The sequence below is a fragment of the Coregonus clupeaformis genome, chromosome 29 (genome assembly GCF_020615455.1).
Source record: "Coregonus clupeaformis isolate EN_2021a chromosome 29, ASM2061545v1, whole genome shotgun sequence".
NCBI classification, from domain to species: Eukaryota; Metazoa; Chordata; class Actinopteri; order Salmoniformes; family Salmonidae; genus Coregonus; species Coregonus clupeaformis.
In genome coordinates, this window is record NC_059220.1 from 52,292,408 (window position 1) to 52,308,673 (window position 16,266).

A 16,266-nucleotide genomic window follows, 5' to 3' on the forward strand; every position below is an offset into this window, starting at 1 on the left:
TATGTTTGCTAACATATATATGATGGGGGTTGCCGATTTGCCTCGGCGGCAGTCCCTGGGCAACAAAAGTTTGAAAACCCCTGGCCTAACCAATAAACCGCCAAACCATACAAATATAGTCAATCCAACATAACACCAGCAACTAAACCTGGCAAATTTGTATTTTTTTAACCCTCCCAGAACACAGAGGTGGGTATGAAGGCGGTGTGGTACGGACCCAGGGTGCTGGTGGAGGGGGCGGATGCAGAGACCTTCACAGAGGGAGAGACGGTCACCTTCATCAACTGGGGCAACATCATCATCACCAAGATCCACAAGTAAGATTAATTGATTTTCGGACCTGCAACTTTTTACAGAAAGTTAATCAGGAGGGCTTGCCTAGGCAAGTGTTTATCACGTGTTCACCCAGTCCCAGAAAGCTACATTATCAGAGCAGCAGTGAAATACCAGATTGAACTAATCAAGATCAGTTGATAAGTTGTACTGTGGCTCTCCAGAAGCTGGGATCACAACTAGGATTACTAGCATAGATGTCATAGATACACCATGTAGCTGATCCCTCTCTCTCTGTGTAACTGATGTATTCCATTTAAAAAGTGAAATGTTACCAAATGTAGAATGAAGTAAATCCATCTCTCAATTCCCTATTATCCCCTCCACCTCTCTTTATCTCTGTGTGATCCAGAGATGCCAGCGGTAAGGTCACCTCCCTGGAGGGCAAGCTGAACCTGGAGAACAAGGATTTCAAGAAGACCACCAAGATCACGTGGCTGGCCGAGACCCCCCGCGCCCCCCTGCTGCCCACAGTCTGTGTCAACTACCAGCACCTCATCACCAAGCCCGTCATGGGCAAGGAGGATGACTTCAAGGAGTACATTAACAAACAGAGCAAGGTGAGTGTGGATTGGTCAAGGGTGGGTGTGGGGATGGGTCAAGCCTGGGGGTGTGTATGTGGGAGGGGGGTTGGTTGTCTATGTGGTATGTATGAGGGAGTGTGTGTGTGTTTTGTGTGCAAAGCTGTTACAAGAAGGGCTTATGTAGTTAGTAAAGCACATCATTATGACTAGAGCAGCTATCATTGACCAGTATGAAGAATCACTTGTAATCACTTGCGAAGACTGAACGGGGTTCCCTATTTCTCTTTCTTTTCCTCACATTCCTCTCTCCCATCCTTTCTTTTTCTTAGCTGGAGGAGAAGATGCTGGGAGACCCATGTCTGAAGGACCTGAAGAAGGGTGACATCATCCAGCTGCAGAGGCGGGGCTTCTACATCTGTGACCAGCCCTATGAGCCAATCAGGTTTGTCCTATCTTCTCTTCAAGGTCTTCATTAACTTTTGACTAGTTTTGGGAGGGATGCATGGGTGGGTGAATGGTGAGTTGGGTAGATTGATGGATGGATGGATGGTTGGATGCAGACCTGGGTTCAAATGCTCTTCGAAATCTTTCAAATACTTTGAGCATTTTCTTAATGCTGCCTGGACTCCCAGATCGGCAGGGTTTGATGTTTGGGGTAGGGTGTCAGGTGACTCGACAAACAATGGACGGTAGGCGAGAATAATACATTAAAAAAACAACAGTGATCAAATCAATTTTCACTAAATGTCAATATTGTGGTCTTAAAATGCATAATTAATCATTTGAAAACATGAATGTGGAAGTTGTTAACCATGTCTAAATCCCAATACTGTACGTTATGATATTTACACAATATGAGCCCAAATGTAAAGCAAGTGCCGTGCTAAGAACGTTACATTCTGTGGGACAGCCTTTTTTAGGAAACCTGTGAAATCGGTGTGTTCATATTTGAAATTGGTATTCCTCACTCTACCAGAGTAAGATCGATGTGACATTGTATTGCCAACAAGTATGGGGAAGTCCTGAGGGTGTTTTACAGTCATCAGACGTCCTTGGACTGAAATATAAGGTACAAAGTTTTAAGAGACATGAAAAAAACATAGCAGGTTACAAAGTAGAGCTTCGTAGCTGCATTTTGGTGTGTGGCTTGTCAGGGATTGGTCCAAATTCACATGTCGTCACCCGTTTTCAAGATGAGATGCTAGCTAGCTGTGCGAGGGAGTGTTTGTTGGCTTGACGCTGTTTGCTGAGTTAACACTCTGGGCAAGAGGCAGCACTGCTCTGCAGTGGCTGTATTGTGCCAGCGGCAAATTTTGTGATTGATGGTTTTATTATTTCAAGTGTAAACTTCCAGAATTCAGTAGCTACAGCCCTACAATCGATAAAAACATAGCTAAATACCAGTGAATTGAAAATGTGTCCCATCTACTTGCTGTGCAGGTGGCAAGCAGGCAACTCAATCTAGTCTCGACCTAGGCTAATTATTTGATGGAAATTGTGCATTTTATCCTCATCAACACCAAACATAACATTACAATGTAACCCAACTCAGGTGTAGGCCTACCTTAGAAGTAATCTATGTTATTAGACGACTAGTGTAGCCTTCTGTGTTACGGTTCAGACTTAGTGAGAAGTGTGTGTCTGTGTTAGGCTGTATGGGTACGGAATACAACATTACTGTGATATACAGTGTATTCAGAAAGTATTCGGACCCTTTTACTTTTTCCACATTTTGTTACGTTACAGCCTTATTCTAAAATTGATTAAATATTTTTCCTCCTCAGTCTACACACAATACCCCATAATGACAAAGCGAAAACAGCTTTTTTAGACATTTTTGGAAATGTATTCAAAAGATAAAATACGTACCTTATTTACTTAAGTATTCAGACCCTTTGCTATGAGACTTGAAATTGAGCTCAGGTACATCCGGTTTACACTGATCATCCTTGAGATGTTTCTAGAACTTGATTGGAGTCCACCTGAGGTAAATTCAATTGATTGGACATGATTTGGAAAGGCACAGACCTGTCTATATAAGGTCCCACGGTTGACAGTGCATTTCAGAGCAAAAACCAAGCCATGAGGTCGAAGGAATTATCCATAGAGCTCAGAGACAGGATTGTGTCAAGGCACAGGTCCCCAATAACACAGTGGCCTCCATCGTTCTTAAATGGAAGAAGTTTAGAACCACCAAGACTCTTCCTAGAGTTGGCCGCCCAGCCAAACTGAGCAATCGGGGGAGAAGGGCCTTGGTCAGGGAGGTGACCAAGAACCCAATGGTCACTCTGAAGGAGCTCCAGAGTTCCTCTGTGGTGATGGGAGAATCTTCCAGAAGGACAACCATCTCTGCAGCACTCCACCAATTAGGCATTTATGGTAGAGTGGCCAGATGGAAGCCACTCCTCAGTAAAAGGCACATGACAGCCCACTTGGAGTTTGCCAAAAGGCAAAGGCACCTAAAGACTCTCAGACCATGAGAAACAAGATTCTCTGGTCTGATGAAACCAAGATTGAACTCCTTGGCCTGAATGCTGAGCGTCACGTCTGGAGGAAACCTGGCACCATCCCTATGGTGACGCATGGTGGTGGCAGCATCATGCTGTGGAGATGTTTTTCAGCGGCAGTGACTGGGAGACTAGTCAGGATCGAGGGAAAGATGAACGGAGCAAATTACAGGGAGATCCTTGATGAAAACCTGCTCCAGAGCTCTCAGGACCTTAGACTGGAGCGAAGGTTCACCTTCCAACAGGACAACGACCCTAAGCACACAGCCAAGACAATGCAGGAGTGGCTTTGGGACAAGTCTCAATGTCTTTGAGTGGCCCAGCCAGAGCCCTGACTTGAACCCGATCGAACATCTCTGGAGAGACCTGAAAATAGCTGTGCGGCGATGCTTCCCATCCAACCTGACAGAGCTTGAGCGGATCTTCAGAGAAGGATGGGAGAAACTCCACAAATACAGGTGTGCCAAGCTTGTAGTGTCATACCCAAGAAGACTTGAGACTGTTATCAGTGCCGAAGGTGCTTCAGCAAAGTACTGAGTAAAGGGTCTGAATACTCATGTAAATGTGATATTTCAGCTTTTTATTTTTAATAGCTTAGCAAAAATGTCTAAACACCTGTTTTTGCTTTGTCACTATGGGGTATTGTGTGTAGATTGAAGGAAAAAAAACAATTTTATCAATTTAAGAATAAGGCTGTAACGTAGCAAAATGTGTAAAAAGTCAAGGGCTCTGAATACTTTCCGAATGCACTATATAGCCTAACTGTTACTAATAGGTAAATAGTTACCCTGCTTTTTGTTCACGATTATGTAATCCCAATTATATGTACTCTGTTATCACCCATGGTATGTGTTCCCGGGTGTCCCCTTAATCCATAGTTTAAACATTCTTCATTGCTAAAGCGTACGGCACTGTACACTTTAGTTATTTTATTTTCTTTATTTTCCAGTACATAACCTGTTACCAATGCTGCTACTGCTCATCATGTTTGTACTGTTACTGTACACTTATGACCATATAAGTCGCCCTTGCTGAACTGAGTACCATATTAATAATGCACCTAGATACTAATATTTGATTTGTGAGAGAGATAGAGAGACTCCCACGTTGGTGTGTGTGTGGTTGCGGGCGGTGCAGTTGCCGTACCAGGTGGTGATACAGCACGACAGGATACTCTCAATTGTGCATCTGTAAGAGTTTGTGAGGGTCTTAGGTGCCAAGCCAAATGTATTCAGCCTCCTGAGGTTGAAGAGGCGCTGTTGCGCCTTGTTCACCACACTGTCTGTGTGGGTGGGCCATTTCAGATTGTCAGTGATGTGTACGCCGAGGAACTTGAGGTCTTTTCACCTTCTCTACTGCAGTCCCGTCGATGTGGATAGGGGCGTGTTCCCTCTTCTGTTTCCTGAAGTCCACGATCAGCTCCTTCGTTTTGTTGAGGGAGAGGTTATTTTCCTGGCACCACTCCGTCATTTGCATTTTAAGTGAACATTTGCATAATCTTGAATTTTATTTTCATACGTTTTACTTTTATTTGAATCAACTCTGTTCTACATCAGCCCTGAAAATGTCATAATATGACAACCATATCTTGAGATATTGGATAAAACATGTTGAAATTAAGAATCCAGACAGGTGACTTGGTGCCATTTTTGACTAAGGATTAACATTGACCAGTCCGCAACCCTTTTGGACCTTTTCCGATCGCTTGAAAATTTAATATCTCAGCAATGGAAAGTCTTATCCTCATGAAATAAAGAACAACAGTTTCATTTTAACCCCTAATACCCTACTATTGGCTCCAAAATGCCAGTCGAGCTCAATCAAGAAAAGCTAAAGTATTTGAAATGATTTAAAACAAGATTTGAACCCAGGTTTGGTTGGAATGCTACATTTTCTAAATAGATATCACAATGACTCTTCGAAATGAAGCCCTGCTACATTGTTCCAGTGTGCTGGTATGAGTAATTTTACCCTGGTGTTGGCCCCCAGTCCCCACAGCTGTAAGGAGACTCCCTGTGTGCTGCTGTACATCCCCGATGGCCACACCAAGGAGATGCCCACCGCCGGCTCCAAGGATAAGAGCAAGGCCGCCACCACCACAGTGAGTATTGTTACTTACCCGTCTACTATAGTTACACTGCATTAGGAAAGGAGAGAGGAACTAACTACAGGCTCATCTCAATAATCTAAAGTTGTTTCCTCTAGTTTTCTTCTCCCCTTCATCTGCACTGGTCCAAAGATATAGGATATAGGATGGCTGATGCTCACCAGACAATTTTCTTTCAACTGTCCTGTTCTTTCAGATTAATGCAGATAGGAGAGGCAGTTAGGAGAATTGTAGACTATTTGACAAGTTCGAATCATTTTAGATTTTTCAGATGCACCCTGTATTCTTATATATTAATGTAGATAATTTGATTATTGTAGTTTTTTTTAAATCGCTTTTCTGATGCCTTCTCTTATATTTTGAACTCCTTGTCTCCTCTCCTCTTAGCCCGCCTCCCCAGCCAAGGGCAAAACCGCCCCGGTCTCTGCCCCAGCCCCCACTGCCGCTTGTGATGCCGGCGCCGTTTTCTCCGGCATCGTGGCTCAAGGCGAGAAGGTGCGCGATCTGAAGACCACCAAGGCCCCTAAGGAGGAGGTGGACAAAGCGGTGAAGGAGCTGCTCTCACTCAAGACCCAGTTCATGCAGCTGACTGGCCAGAACTACAAACCAGGCATGGCCCTGCCCGCCAGCTCCACCCCTCAGAAGGCAGCAGCCCCCGCCCCTTCTTCTGTCTCCGCCTCCTGCCCCTTTGCTTGCGTCACCCAGCAGGGGGAGTTAGTGAGGAAGCTGAAATCCGAGAAGGCTCCCAAGGTTTGAGTCTATTTTTCTCTTGTTTATCATTTGGTGCAATAACATCCCAAAAACCTGACATCAAATGCAATTGTATTGTTGCGGTAACATATTTCCAGATTTGTAGCTCAATTTTTTGTCCCCCACGATGAAATTCGGTGACTATGGATCTGTGTATGTCCGTTATCACGTGTGACTAATGTACATACTATCTCAGACACCACTGGCCCGATATTGACGAAACTTGGGTGAATGATGCATCTTGCCATAGAGATCCAGAATGTACAGAATTACACTGATTGAATAGGGAGCGTCGCTGCGCAGCTATTTTTAGGTCTCTCCAGAGTCCGGGCTCTGGCTGGGCCACTCAAGGACATTCAGAGACTTGTCCCGAAGCCACTCCTGCGTTGTCTTGGCTGTGTGCTTAGGGTCGTTGCCCTGTTAGAAGGTGAACCTTCGACCCAGTCTGAGGTCCTGAGCGCTCCTGAGCAGGTTTTCATCAAGGATCTCTCTGTGCTTTGCTTTGTTTGTCTTCGTTCGCAAAAAAAAAGAGAAACAAACACCACTATGCTTTATTGGGAAGACCACCAAGGCAATAGCGATATCCAATATTTTCCTAGCCAAAAAACCCGATACCGATATTTAAAATTTTTGTGGCCTTTTTAAGCATTCTAGTACAGTTAAATAGTTGAAACAAAGTGTCATATGTTCATTTGTTCAGTTAGGAACAGATTTTTTTATAACTTGTAAATGAGAAAAATTACTAATCCATTAATGTATTTTATTGCACAACAGATATTCATGACACAAATATTTTAGCTGCCCCGCGTTACAATGATGGTTCATTTGTTGGTGGCTCTTCTTACTGTCCAACTTTGACTGTATGGAGAAACTTAAAAATGCTTTGAAAGAAATATTCTTTTAAACTAAAATGCTGTTAATCATTTTTGCTTTAACTGCTTGAAAAAATTACTGTCTCTAGGCTATGTCATAAACTGCTATAAATGGCACAACATTTCAAATGTGCTCAACTGACCTGACTAGTAAAATGCGAGCGAATGTACATCTCATCTTTCATTTAGGAACTTAAAAAAATAAACAAAATTGCTTTGTTTTAAATTAAATGAAAATCTTGACCTATACCAGCCATGAATAAACAACAGAAAAGCCATTGGGCTTAGAGTCAATTTTGTTCCAGTGACTCTAGATGGCTGGGTTACAATAGGACTGCCCATTTACAATTTTAACATTTGGGGGAGGTTTTTCTTCACAAAGAGGACCTGCTCGGCTTTGTCACGAGAGTCTGTTCTTTTTTCGTCTACAATGTGTGAAGCTGCACTGAAAAGGCGCTCACTGTCCATACTAGTACAGGGAGCACCAAGATACTTGCACACAGCTTTAGCTAGGATGGGGAAACGGTGCTTGTTACTTCTCCAGTATCCAAGTGCATCTTCATTCCTGGGAATAGTAGGTTCTGTCAGGTATGCTAGTCACTGTGTCCGTTTCCATCTTGTCCAGCTGTGTCTGTAACATTTCACGTAAACCCTGTTTCTTGTGTGCATCGAAGTAGCGGTCCTTGTACCTAGCATCGAGCATGGTGGCAACACAGTAAAAGAGGCTCAGAGAGAATGCCACCGAATCGCTTGTTCACAGCCTCTAGTAGAGTACTTTTGCAAGTTTTAACCCCACGGTCTGTGTCGGCAGTTTTGTTGAGCAGGCGTTTCAATGCCATGACAGATGGTATCACGTCTGCTGCAGACGCAGTTGGTGAGCTTATTTCTCGAGTCAGTTGTTCGAATGGAGCTAGGAGTGTGTTCATGTTTTCAATGAGTGTCCACTTGTTTGTACTGATTGTTGCAGCTAACTCATAGTCGGCTGCGTACACGCCAAGCACTCGTTTTTGTTCCAGCAGGCACTCCAAGCTGCTCCTGTATTGCTTGCAGGCGGCTGTATGCTTGCTGTGAGTGTTTAAAATGACCCACTATCTTCCTACCTGTTGCCACTGTGTCAGATATAATGCGTTGGGCCAAAACACCTTCGTTCACAGCCAGTTGCAGCGTGTGTGCCATGCATGGCAAACTGGCGACTCCGCATTCTTCCAAAGCCTTTGTCATGTTACGTGCATTATCACGTAGCACAGCCTGTACTTTGTTCTTGGGGATTTTCCAAGTTTCAAACATGTTCTCAAATACCATTGAAATGGCAGCAGCGGTATGAGAACCAGCACATTCTTGAGCATGCAATACGGCTTTCCTCAGTACGAAATCCTCGTCGACCCACTGTGCTGTCAGACTCTGCATGCTCATGGGGCTGACATCGCTGCTCCAAATGTCAGTCGTGAAGCTAATAACAGTGACGCCCATAGCAAGTAGTTCATGGATGTGCATTTCAACAACACTGTAACTCCGGTAGGGCAAAGTCTGAAAAATAGCGCCTACTTGGTAGTGTGTACTGGGCTCAAGGTCCTCAACCAGTCGGCGAAAGCCAACATCATCCACGACAGAGAACGGTTGATTGTCAAGGGCAATGAATTCCATTAGTAATGTATTTCGCCTTTGACTTACTCTTTCAAATGACTGCTCGACTTGAACTTGTTTAGTTGTTGGAAGTGTGCGCTTAGTTTTTTTCTGCTTTTGTTCTAAGTAGTTGCTGAACGTCTGGGGGTGATGCACTTTCAAATGAGTAATTACGTTTGTGGTGTTGAAAGATTTCACTTTCTCCCTTCCTCGGGAAATAATAGCAGCACAAACGTTGAATATGGCCTTTTTGTTATCTTCCTTTGAAACGTAAAAAAATATCCACACAGCAGACATTGTGGGCTAGGTTAGGAATGCTGTGTTTCACGCTGTACTTTTCATGGCGTCATTACGTCATCTACCTACGTTATACAGGTATGCACGTCAGCTTTGACATCAGTTTTGCACGTCGGCGTTAAACTATACATAGAGCCAATGCCGATGTTGGCATTTTTAGCTAATATCGGCCGATTCTGACATGCTTACCGATATATCGTGCATCCCTAATGCTTTATAATATGGAAAGGTGGTACTCAGTAATGTGTTGTATTGGATTTGCCCCAAATATAATGCTTTGTATTGTTACGTTCCCACAAGAAACTCAATATGTCGCTCACAATAAAGGGAATTTAAAAAGAAAATCACTGACAACCAAAACAAAACAGAAAGGGGCTCATAAGGGGTTCTGAAAGGCACCCATGTGGGTGCACAATGAAAGTTGGCAAAGCCACTAGTAAGGGGTTCTAAAACACACCCACCATGGATGCCCACTAGGTTTGCCTCCGAATAGACAAACTAAATGAAAAACCCACAACTTAGGATAGGGTGTAAAAAGAATATGGAGCAAAACAAACAGAGGAAACCCCAAAAATCTGTATTTTTTCTAACTCAAAAGGTTGAGCTCGAAATGGCATCTCAGCTGATGTGAAGTGTAGCTCTCCCAACATCTCTCAAGCTCGACTGGTGCACTGTGCCAGCCACTCTTAAATATCACCTGGGCTTGCACAGGTGAAACACCTTCCGACTAACTAAATGGACAAGCCAGCAAAGGTGTAAACATACTTACTAACGAGGTGACACCAATCGGTGCGCCCTACGTGCTAACGTGCTACCTCGAAATAAAAATAGAAAAACCAAAACCTGTAACAGTTTTCAGGACAAAAAAAAGTAGTACTTTAGTGCCTTGTTGCAAACAGGATGCATTATTCTGTACAGGGTTCCTTCTTTTCACTCTATCAATTAGGATAGTATTGTGGAGGGACTACAATTTATTTTATTTTTTATTTCATTTATGAACAAATTCTTTTTTACATTGACGGCCTACACCGGCCAAACCCGGACGACGCTGGGCCAATTGTGCGCCGCCCTATGGGACTCCCAATCACGGCCGGTTGTGATACAGCCTGGAATCGAACCAGGGGGTCTGTAGTGACGCCTCAAGCACTGAGATGCAGTGCCTTAGACCGCTGCGCCACTTGGGAGCCCAATGTTGTTGATCCATTCTTAATTTTCTCATATCACAGCCATGAGTTGACACTTGCAGGGCGAGGGAAGAATGAATTGATTTTAAATGGACCGCCCTTGCCCGGATATTTGTCTCTCGTTCGTCCCACGGTTGTGTTTTCAGTAATCATGGGACCACCGGTAGCTGTTGTTTGTGCTTTATATGTGCTACAGTCAATAGTGATTGCGTTTCATATCTTGGCTAGAAGACAACACATCCACAGACATCGAATGCTAGCCATCGGACGATATCAGGTAAATGGAAAATTACAATGTATAAGTGTGATGTCAGTGAAAGTTGTGTGCGCTAGCTAACATTTCCAAAAGCTAGCCAAACAAAAACATCATTACTTTTAAGATCCGTGTATGTGCCGTCATGTGCATTAGTTGCACAATTTCTAACTTATTTACATTTGTTTTTACTTACACTTGAGTTCTCCGTACTGATGTTGGTTTTAAGTTTTGGCTGCCTTTTCTTAGCGAATGTACAGTCATCGCGAATTGAATCATGGTGCGTTTCAGGCCCCAGAGTGAACAGAATTGTACGCTCGCAAACTCGATCACAAACTTGGGCTGAGGGGTTTACGTTGCCAACTTCCCTTGCTTGGCTAATCGTTTGGACCGATGGCAAAGATGACCGCGGGGATTCCCCCAAGGGCATAAGGCGAGGGTAAGTGGAGGAGGGTGTGTCTTTTATGGTTTGAAACGCAGCCAAAGTTGAATTCATTCAGCCAGCCACCCCTTGTGGTGGTTTAGCATAAACACTTTTGCATACTTCTTATCCACTGCCATAGATAGACACATCTTTAAGTTGTACCGAAGAAGTTAAACAGTTTTGTATTTACTGTCATATTTATAGAGGATGTAGTTGCTTTTTGGTGGATATGCAAACCACCAATGTTTTTTAAATAATGTAAATGTAAAAAAAAAAAAAGAAATCAAGGGCGCTAGAAAACCACAGCAGGAAATGTAATTTGAGAATAATCAGATTGGATCATGTAATCGAAGCTGGTAAACCGACAGCCTATGTAAACTTGCTATGTAAACTTTTCTACAAATGTTTTGGTCAAGAGAAGCATGGTCCCATGAACAGGCGCATAAGCCTAACAGCAACAAACAGCACAGGTATGACAGAATATTAATTTTATGATCTGCCACAGACTTTGCAACTTATAATTGATTTGCTTCTACCAAGACTAACTCTGTCAATGCCTTACTTACGTGTGGAACACAAAATAGATCTATAGCCTTTTCCCCACCCTCAGTTATAGACCAAATAATACAGATACAAACAGAACCAAGTGAGACATTATTTCACTTTTTTTTTTTTTTCATATGTGACAGCGCACAGCTGCTTCTTTGACTCCTGAGTTATTAATTTGTATCCACCCCCTGTCTGTCCGTGGCCGGGTGTTCCATTCACATAGTTTTTTCTCATTTTCTTTTGACCCGCCTAGACGGGACCCACTAATGACCAAATCATGATCTGTTTAATGGTTTATAGTATGTCCATAATGACATTATTTGGTTTCACGTGTATTTATTTTTATTTCATCATTTAATGGTTTTGTTTTATCCTCCTTTTCTAGTCCAGTAGAATTGATTTGATATTTAGATTATGGGACAAAAAGAGGGCCCTGTGGATGGGCTATTTGTTCTTGTCATGCGACAGCCCTGCAACTGGATGCAGAGCTGTTGGCGTCTACCAGAAAGGGATGGTGTAGATATTACGATTATAATACAACTGCAATATAATCATAAGTATTCCCTTTTTAGTGGGAGGGGATGGGGAGGTTTATAGTTGCGACCTGGGAAGGGCTCTTGGGAAATTTAGTTTTTTTTACATATTCTATGCTGATTGACTACTCATCTATTGACTTTAAAATGGGATTGTGATCACTATTAAATTTGCAACAAAGTATTTTCCCAATCTTTAAAAGGATAATCCACCCCCAGAAATAAAAATCCTTAAACTCCTGTCAATTTGGTGAAATCCTATGACCTGTGTAAAATAGAAATTCCCAGACGATTTAACTTCTAAGTGGTCCGCCTGTGAAAATCAGGAAATCGTGTAGGAACGCGTCATGGCTATATAATTCTCGTCACTGGAGATATGGGATTACACAATCACATTTCATAATGCTTTTAAAACAATTACCTCCACTCTAGCTCGCCAAATCAGCCAATAGATGGTATGGCCATACTTGTCTAGAACACATTCATCCATTTATATCGTTTATAGCTCAGTGGCAGAGACAAACTGCAAAATGAATTCTGTGAGGTAGACCCGTAAATTGATAGTGCGGTTTTAGGCGATTTTACAGCTAGCTAGCTACTTCACATGCTGATATTGACTTTGGTAGTATTGTGTGTAGCTATGTTTTCTAGCTAGCTAGCCAGCCAGCCCAGGGAGAGAGAGAACATTGCATTGTGGGTTTTGTAGTAGACTTGAGCTGCAACAGATTTCCCAAAATTATTACGACACAATGAAACATTTGTTTACAAAAAATATTGTTTTCACGTGTTATTTAACAGTGTTTAACACTTAATAATAGGAATTAGTGGTTTGGGGTGGATTATCCCTTTAATGGTTAAGTCATCTGTGCTTTCTTTGAATTTACAGGGTATAAATGAAAATAATAAACGTACTAGTTGTTTTGATATTATGAACAGGAAAGCAGTAGACATTGCCATGCTCCGGGAAACTAATATAATGAAGGATGATATAAGAAACTGAAAACAACAACTTTAAGATAGCTGTCTTCTGCTAATTATAAAACAAAGGGGGTAATTATTGTGTTTTGCTATAATCTCAAGTTTCATATACATTCACCAAGGGAATGATCAAGAAGGAAGGATTGCCTATGTGAAAGGTATTTCTTCTGGCATTTTTAAAAACATTTTTTCTGCATATATTCCCCCAACACATACAATCATTAGTTTTTTGTTTCTTTATCCCAAATACTTGCTGAAATATCGGATTTTCATGTGGTCTTGGGTGGCGACTTAAAATAGGGAGTGCATACATTTTTTTACTGGTTTCCCGTGGGAATCGAACCCACAACCCTGGCGTTGCAAGCGCCATGCTCTACCAACTGAGCCACACGGGACCAAATATATTTAGTGCATAATCCACAGCTGAAATATACTTTTTTTTTATTCCGCTAGCCACCAATCCTTTTCAAGGATGGATTACACACTACTTTCATCACAGTTGGTGCATCTACTTCAGAAGGTGGAAATGTACATATGTCTGTCTGATCCTCATGCAGATTATCTATAACCAATGCTCCAAATCGAGTCACAAGGTGGAGATTTAATCTCACTCTTAAAAATGTGAATTTCTGTAATCAATTCAGGTCTGATTTACAGTGCCTTCAGAAAGTATTCATACCTCTTGACTTAGTCCACATTTTGTTGTTACACCCTGAATTCAGAATGGATTACATAGATTTTTCCCCACACACACTACCCCATAATAACAAAGTGAAAACGTGTTTTTAGACATTTATGCAAATGTAATGAAATGCAGAAATGTCTCATTTACATATGTATTCACACCTCTGAGTCAATACTTTGTAGAAGCACCTTTGGCAGCGATTACATCTGTGAGTCTTTCTGGCTAAGTCTCTTAAGAGCTTTACACACCTGGATTGTGCAACATATTATTATTTTCAAAATTCTTCGACCTCTGTCAAATAGGTTATTGATCATTGCTAGACAACCATTTTCAGGTCTTGCCATCGATATTTAAATAGATTTAAGTCCTGTAACTCGGCCACTCGAACGTTCACTGTCTTCTTGGTAAGAAACTCCAGTGTAGATTTGGCCTCGTGTTTAAGTTATTGTCCTGCTGAAAGGAAGCCTGTGTCTTTGAAGTGACTGGGTCTATTGATACACTATCCAAAGTGTAAATAATAACTTCACCATGCTCAAAGGGATATTCAATGTGTAGTTTTTGTTTTTACCCATCAATAGGTGCCCTTTGTGAGGCATTGGAAAACCTCCCTGGTCTTTGTGGTTGAAATTCACTGCTCGACTGAGGGACCTTACAGATAATTGTATGTGTGGGATACAGAGATGAGGGAGTCATTCAAAAATCATAATATTATGAATGCTAGTATTCTATGAACTACTCTAATTGCAGTATATGTGCCTGTTAACCAATGAGCCAACAAGAAAATAAAAAGTATATTTAAAAAATCATGTTAAACACTATTATTGCACACAGTGAGTCCATGCAACTTATTATGTGACTTAAGTTTTACTCCTGAAGTTATTTAGGCTTGCCATAACAAAGGGGCTGAATACTTATTGACTCAAGACATTTCAGCTTTTAATTTTTAATTAATTTTTAATTATTTTGAATAACAACGCCACTTTGACATTACGGGGTATTGTGTGTCGACCAGTGACCATAAAGCGCAATGTAATAAATTTAAAAAAACAACTAAATGTGGAAAAGGTCAAGGGGTGTGAATACTTTCTGAAGGCACTGTAGCTTCCTCTTAGCTAGTAAATTACTCAATAATGATAGTCTTGCTGACATTGTTTCCATTGTCTGACGATGGTGTTCTCTTGCATGACCCACCGTCAAACAATTTACAATTAAACATTTCTATGAAAAATTATACAGTTCAATATACCTCAGACGGCATGAGCCCCTTTTTTAAGGGCAGTCTCTTGATGCACCTATAATGCTCAATGAACTACACGATGCATTGAAAGACATGGACCCGAGGTAAATCCCCTGGATGGGATGGCATCCCACTGGAATTCTAGTTAACCTTTCGGTGTGAACTTGTCCTGATATTATTAGAAATGGTACAAACATCTATTCAAATGGAATTTAAAACAAATGTGTTATACTGCAATTATCTCTGTTACATAAAGGTAAAGACCCGACTCGCTGTCAAGTCATAGGCCTTTCTCCCTCATCAACAGTATAATTAATTGTACGCAAAGGTTCTAGCCAAACGCCTTCAAACCATTTTACCAAAACTAGTTCATCCTGTCAAACATAGATTGGCGTCAGGCAATCTGAGATGTATCCTACATATAATACACATTACACATGATATACCATCCCCCTGTGTAATCCTGTCAATTGATGCGAAGGGCTTTGGCCGTCTCGAATGGTCCTACTGTACCTCTGGTATACTATGGAATGTATGGGATTTGGCAAAATGTTTATGACTATGTTAAAAACACTGAATAGTAACCCCTCTGCGATGGTCTTAACTGGTAACCAGTGCTCCTGACAGTTCGCCATCAAACGGGGAACTTGTCAAGGCTGTCCAGCTTCCAGTCTCCTATTTGCTCTATAACTGGGGCCTATAGCTAAAAAAAATACATCAATCACAAGATATAGGGCAATTAGCAGTGAAGAACACCGTCCATCAAGTCTCATTTATATGCAGATGACATACTCTTTATTGTATCTTGACAATGTACCACAATTCTTCCCTAATGTACTAAGTATATTCAGACAATTCAGCAGTATATCAAGATCAACCTCACTAAACAAAGCCATATCCAATCTCAATATAGAATCAGAGATACCAACTGTGACCCATTAGGGTACTGGGAAAAGATTCAAAGTCTCTAATTGTATATGGAGAGAAACGTCCCAGGATTAAAATGACTACACTCCAGCAACCCAAAGGTCTTGGGGGTCTAACTTCAAGTTATATGCTTTGTCTCTAGTGCTCCATCCACTTAAGAAATGGTTTGATCAAGATACATGTCTCCCTTGGTTGGAAATGGAGGAAAATATGTCATCACCATTTACATTGAAAGATGTACTATCTCTGCTTTATCTCCTAAATTATGCCGTACTCAGTATGGACCAATCATCGCCCACTCAATACAGATCTGGCAACAAATCGAAAAGATGGGTAACTGGGAAGTGTAATGGCATACCCAAACACCAATATTTAGAAATAATGCCCCACCTTTGGGAGGGAAACCTATTATTTTTCAACAATGGTCTGAACAAGGAATCCATTAACTCTGACGTAAGGAATGATGAAAGTTTACTATCTTTT

General features: G+C 41.7%; 1 protein-coding gene across 3 annotated transcripts in view; it reads left to right on the top strand.

Moving 5' to 3' along the window:
* The window catches only part of eprs1 (glutamyl-prolyl-tRNA synthetase 1), an 86,178-nt gene that overhangs the window by 53,751 nt on the left and 16,161 nt on the right, over nt 1-16,266 (top strand). For all 3 annotated transcript variants that reach the window (XM_041855654.2, XM_041855651.2, XM_041855653.2), the window contains 5 exons: nt 181-317; nt 686-893; nt 1,187-1,299; nt 5,354-5,465; nt 5,859-6,221. In XM_041855654.2, coding sequence (XP_041711588.2) covers nt 181-317; nt 686-893; nt 1,187-1,299; nt 5,354-5,465; nt 5,859-6,221 — 933 coding nt within the window. The remainder of the gene's footprint in view (nt 1-180; nt 318-685; nt 894-1,186; nt 1,300-5,353; nt 5,466-5,858; nt 6,222-16,266) is intronic.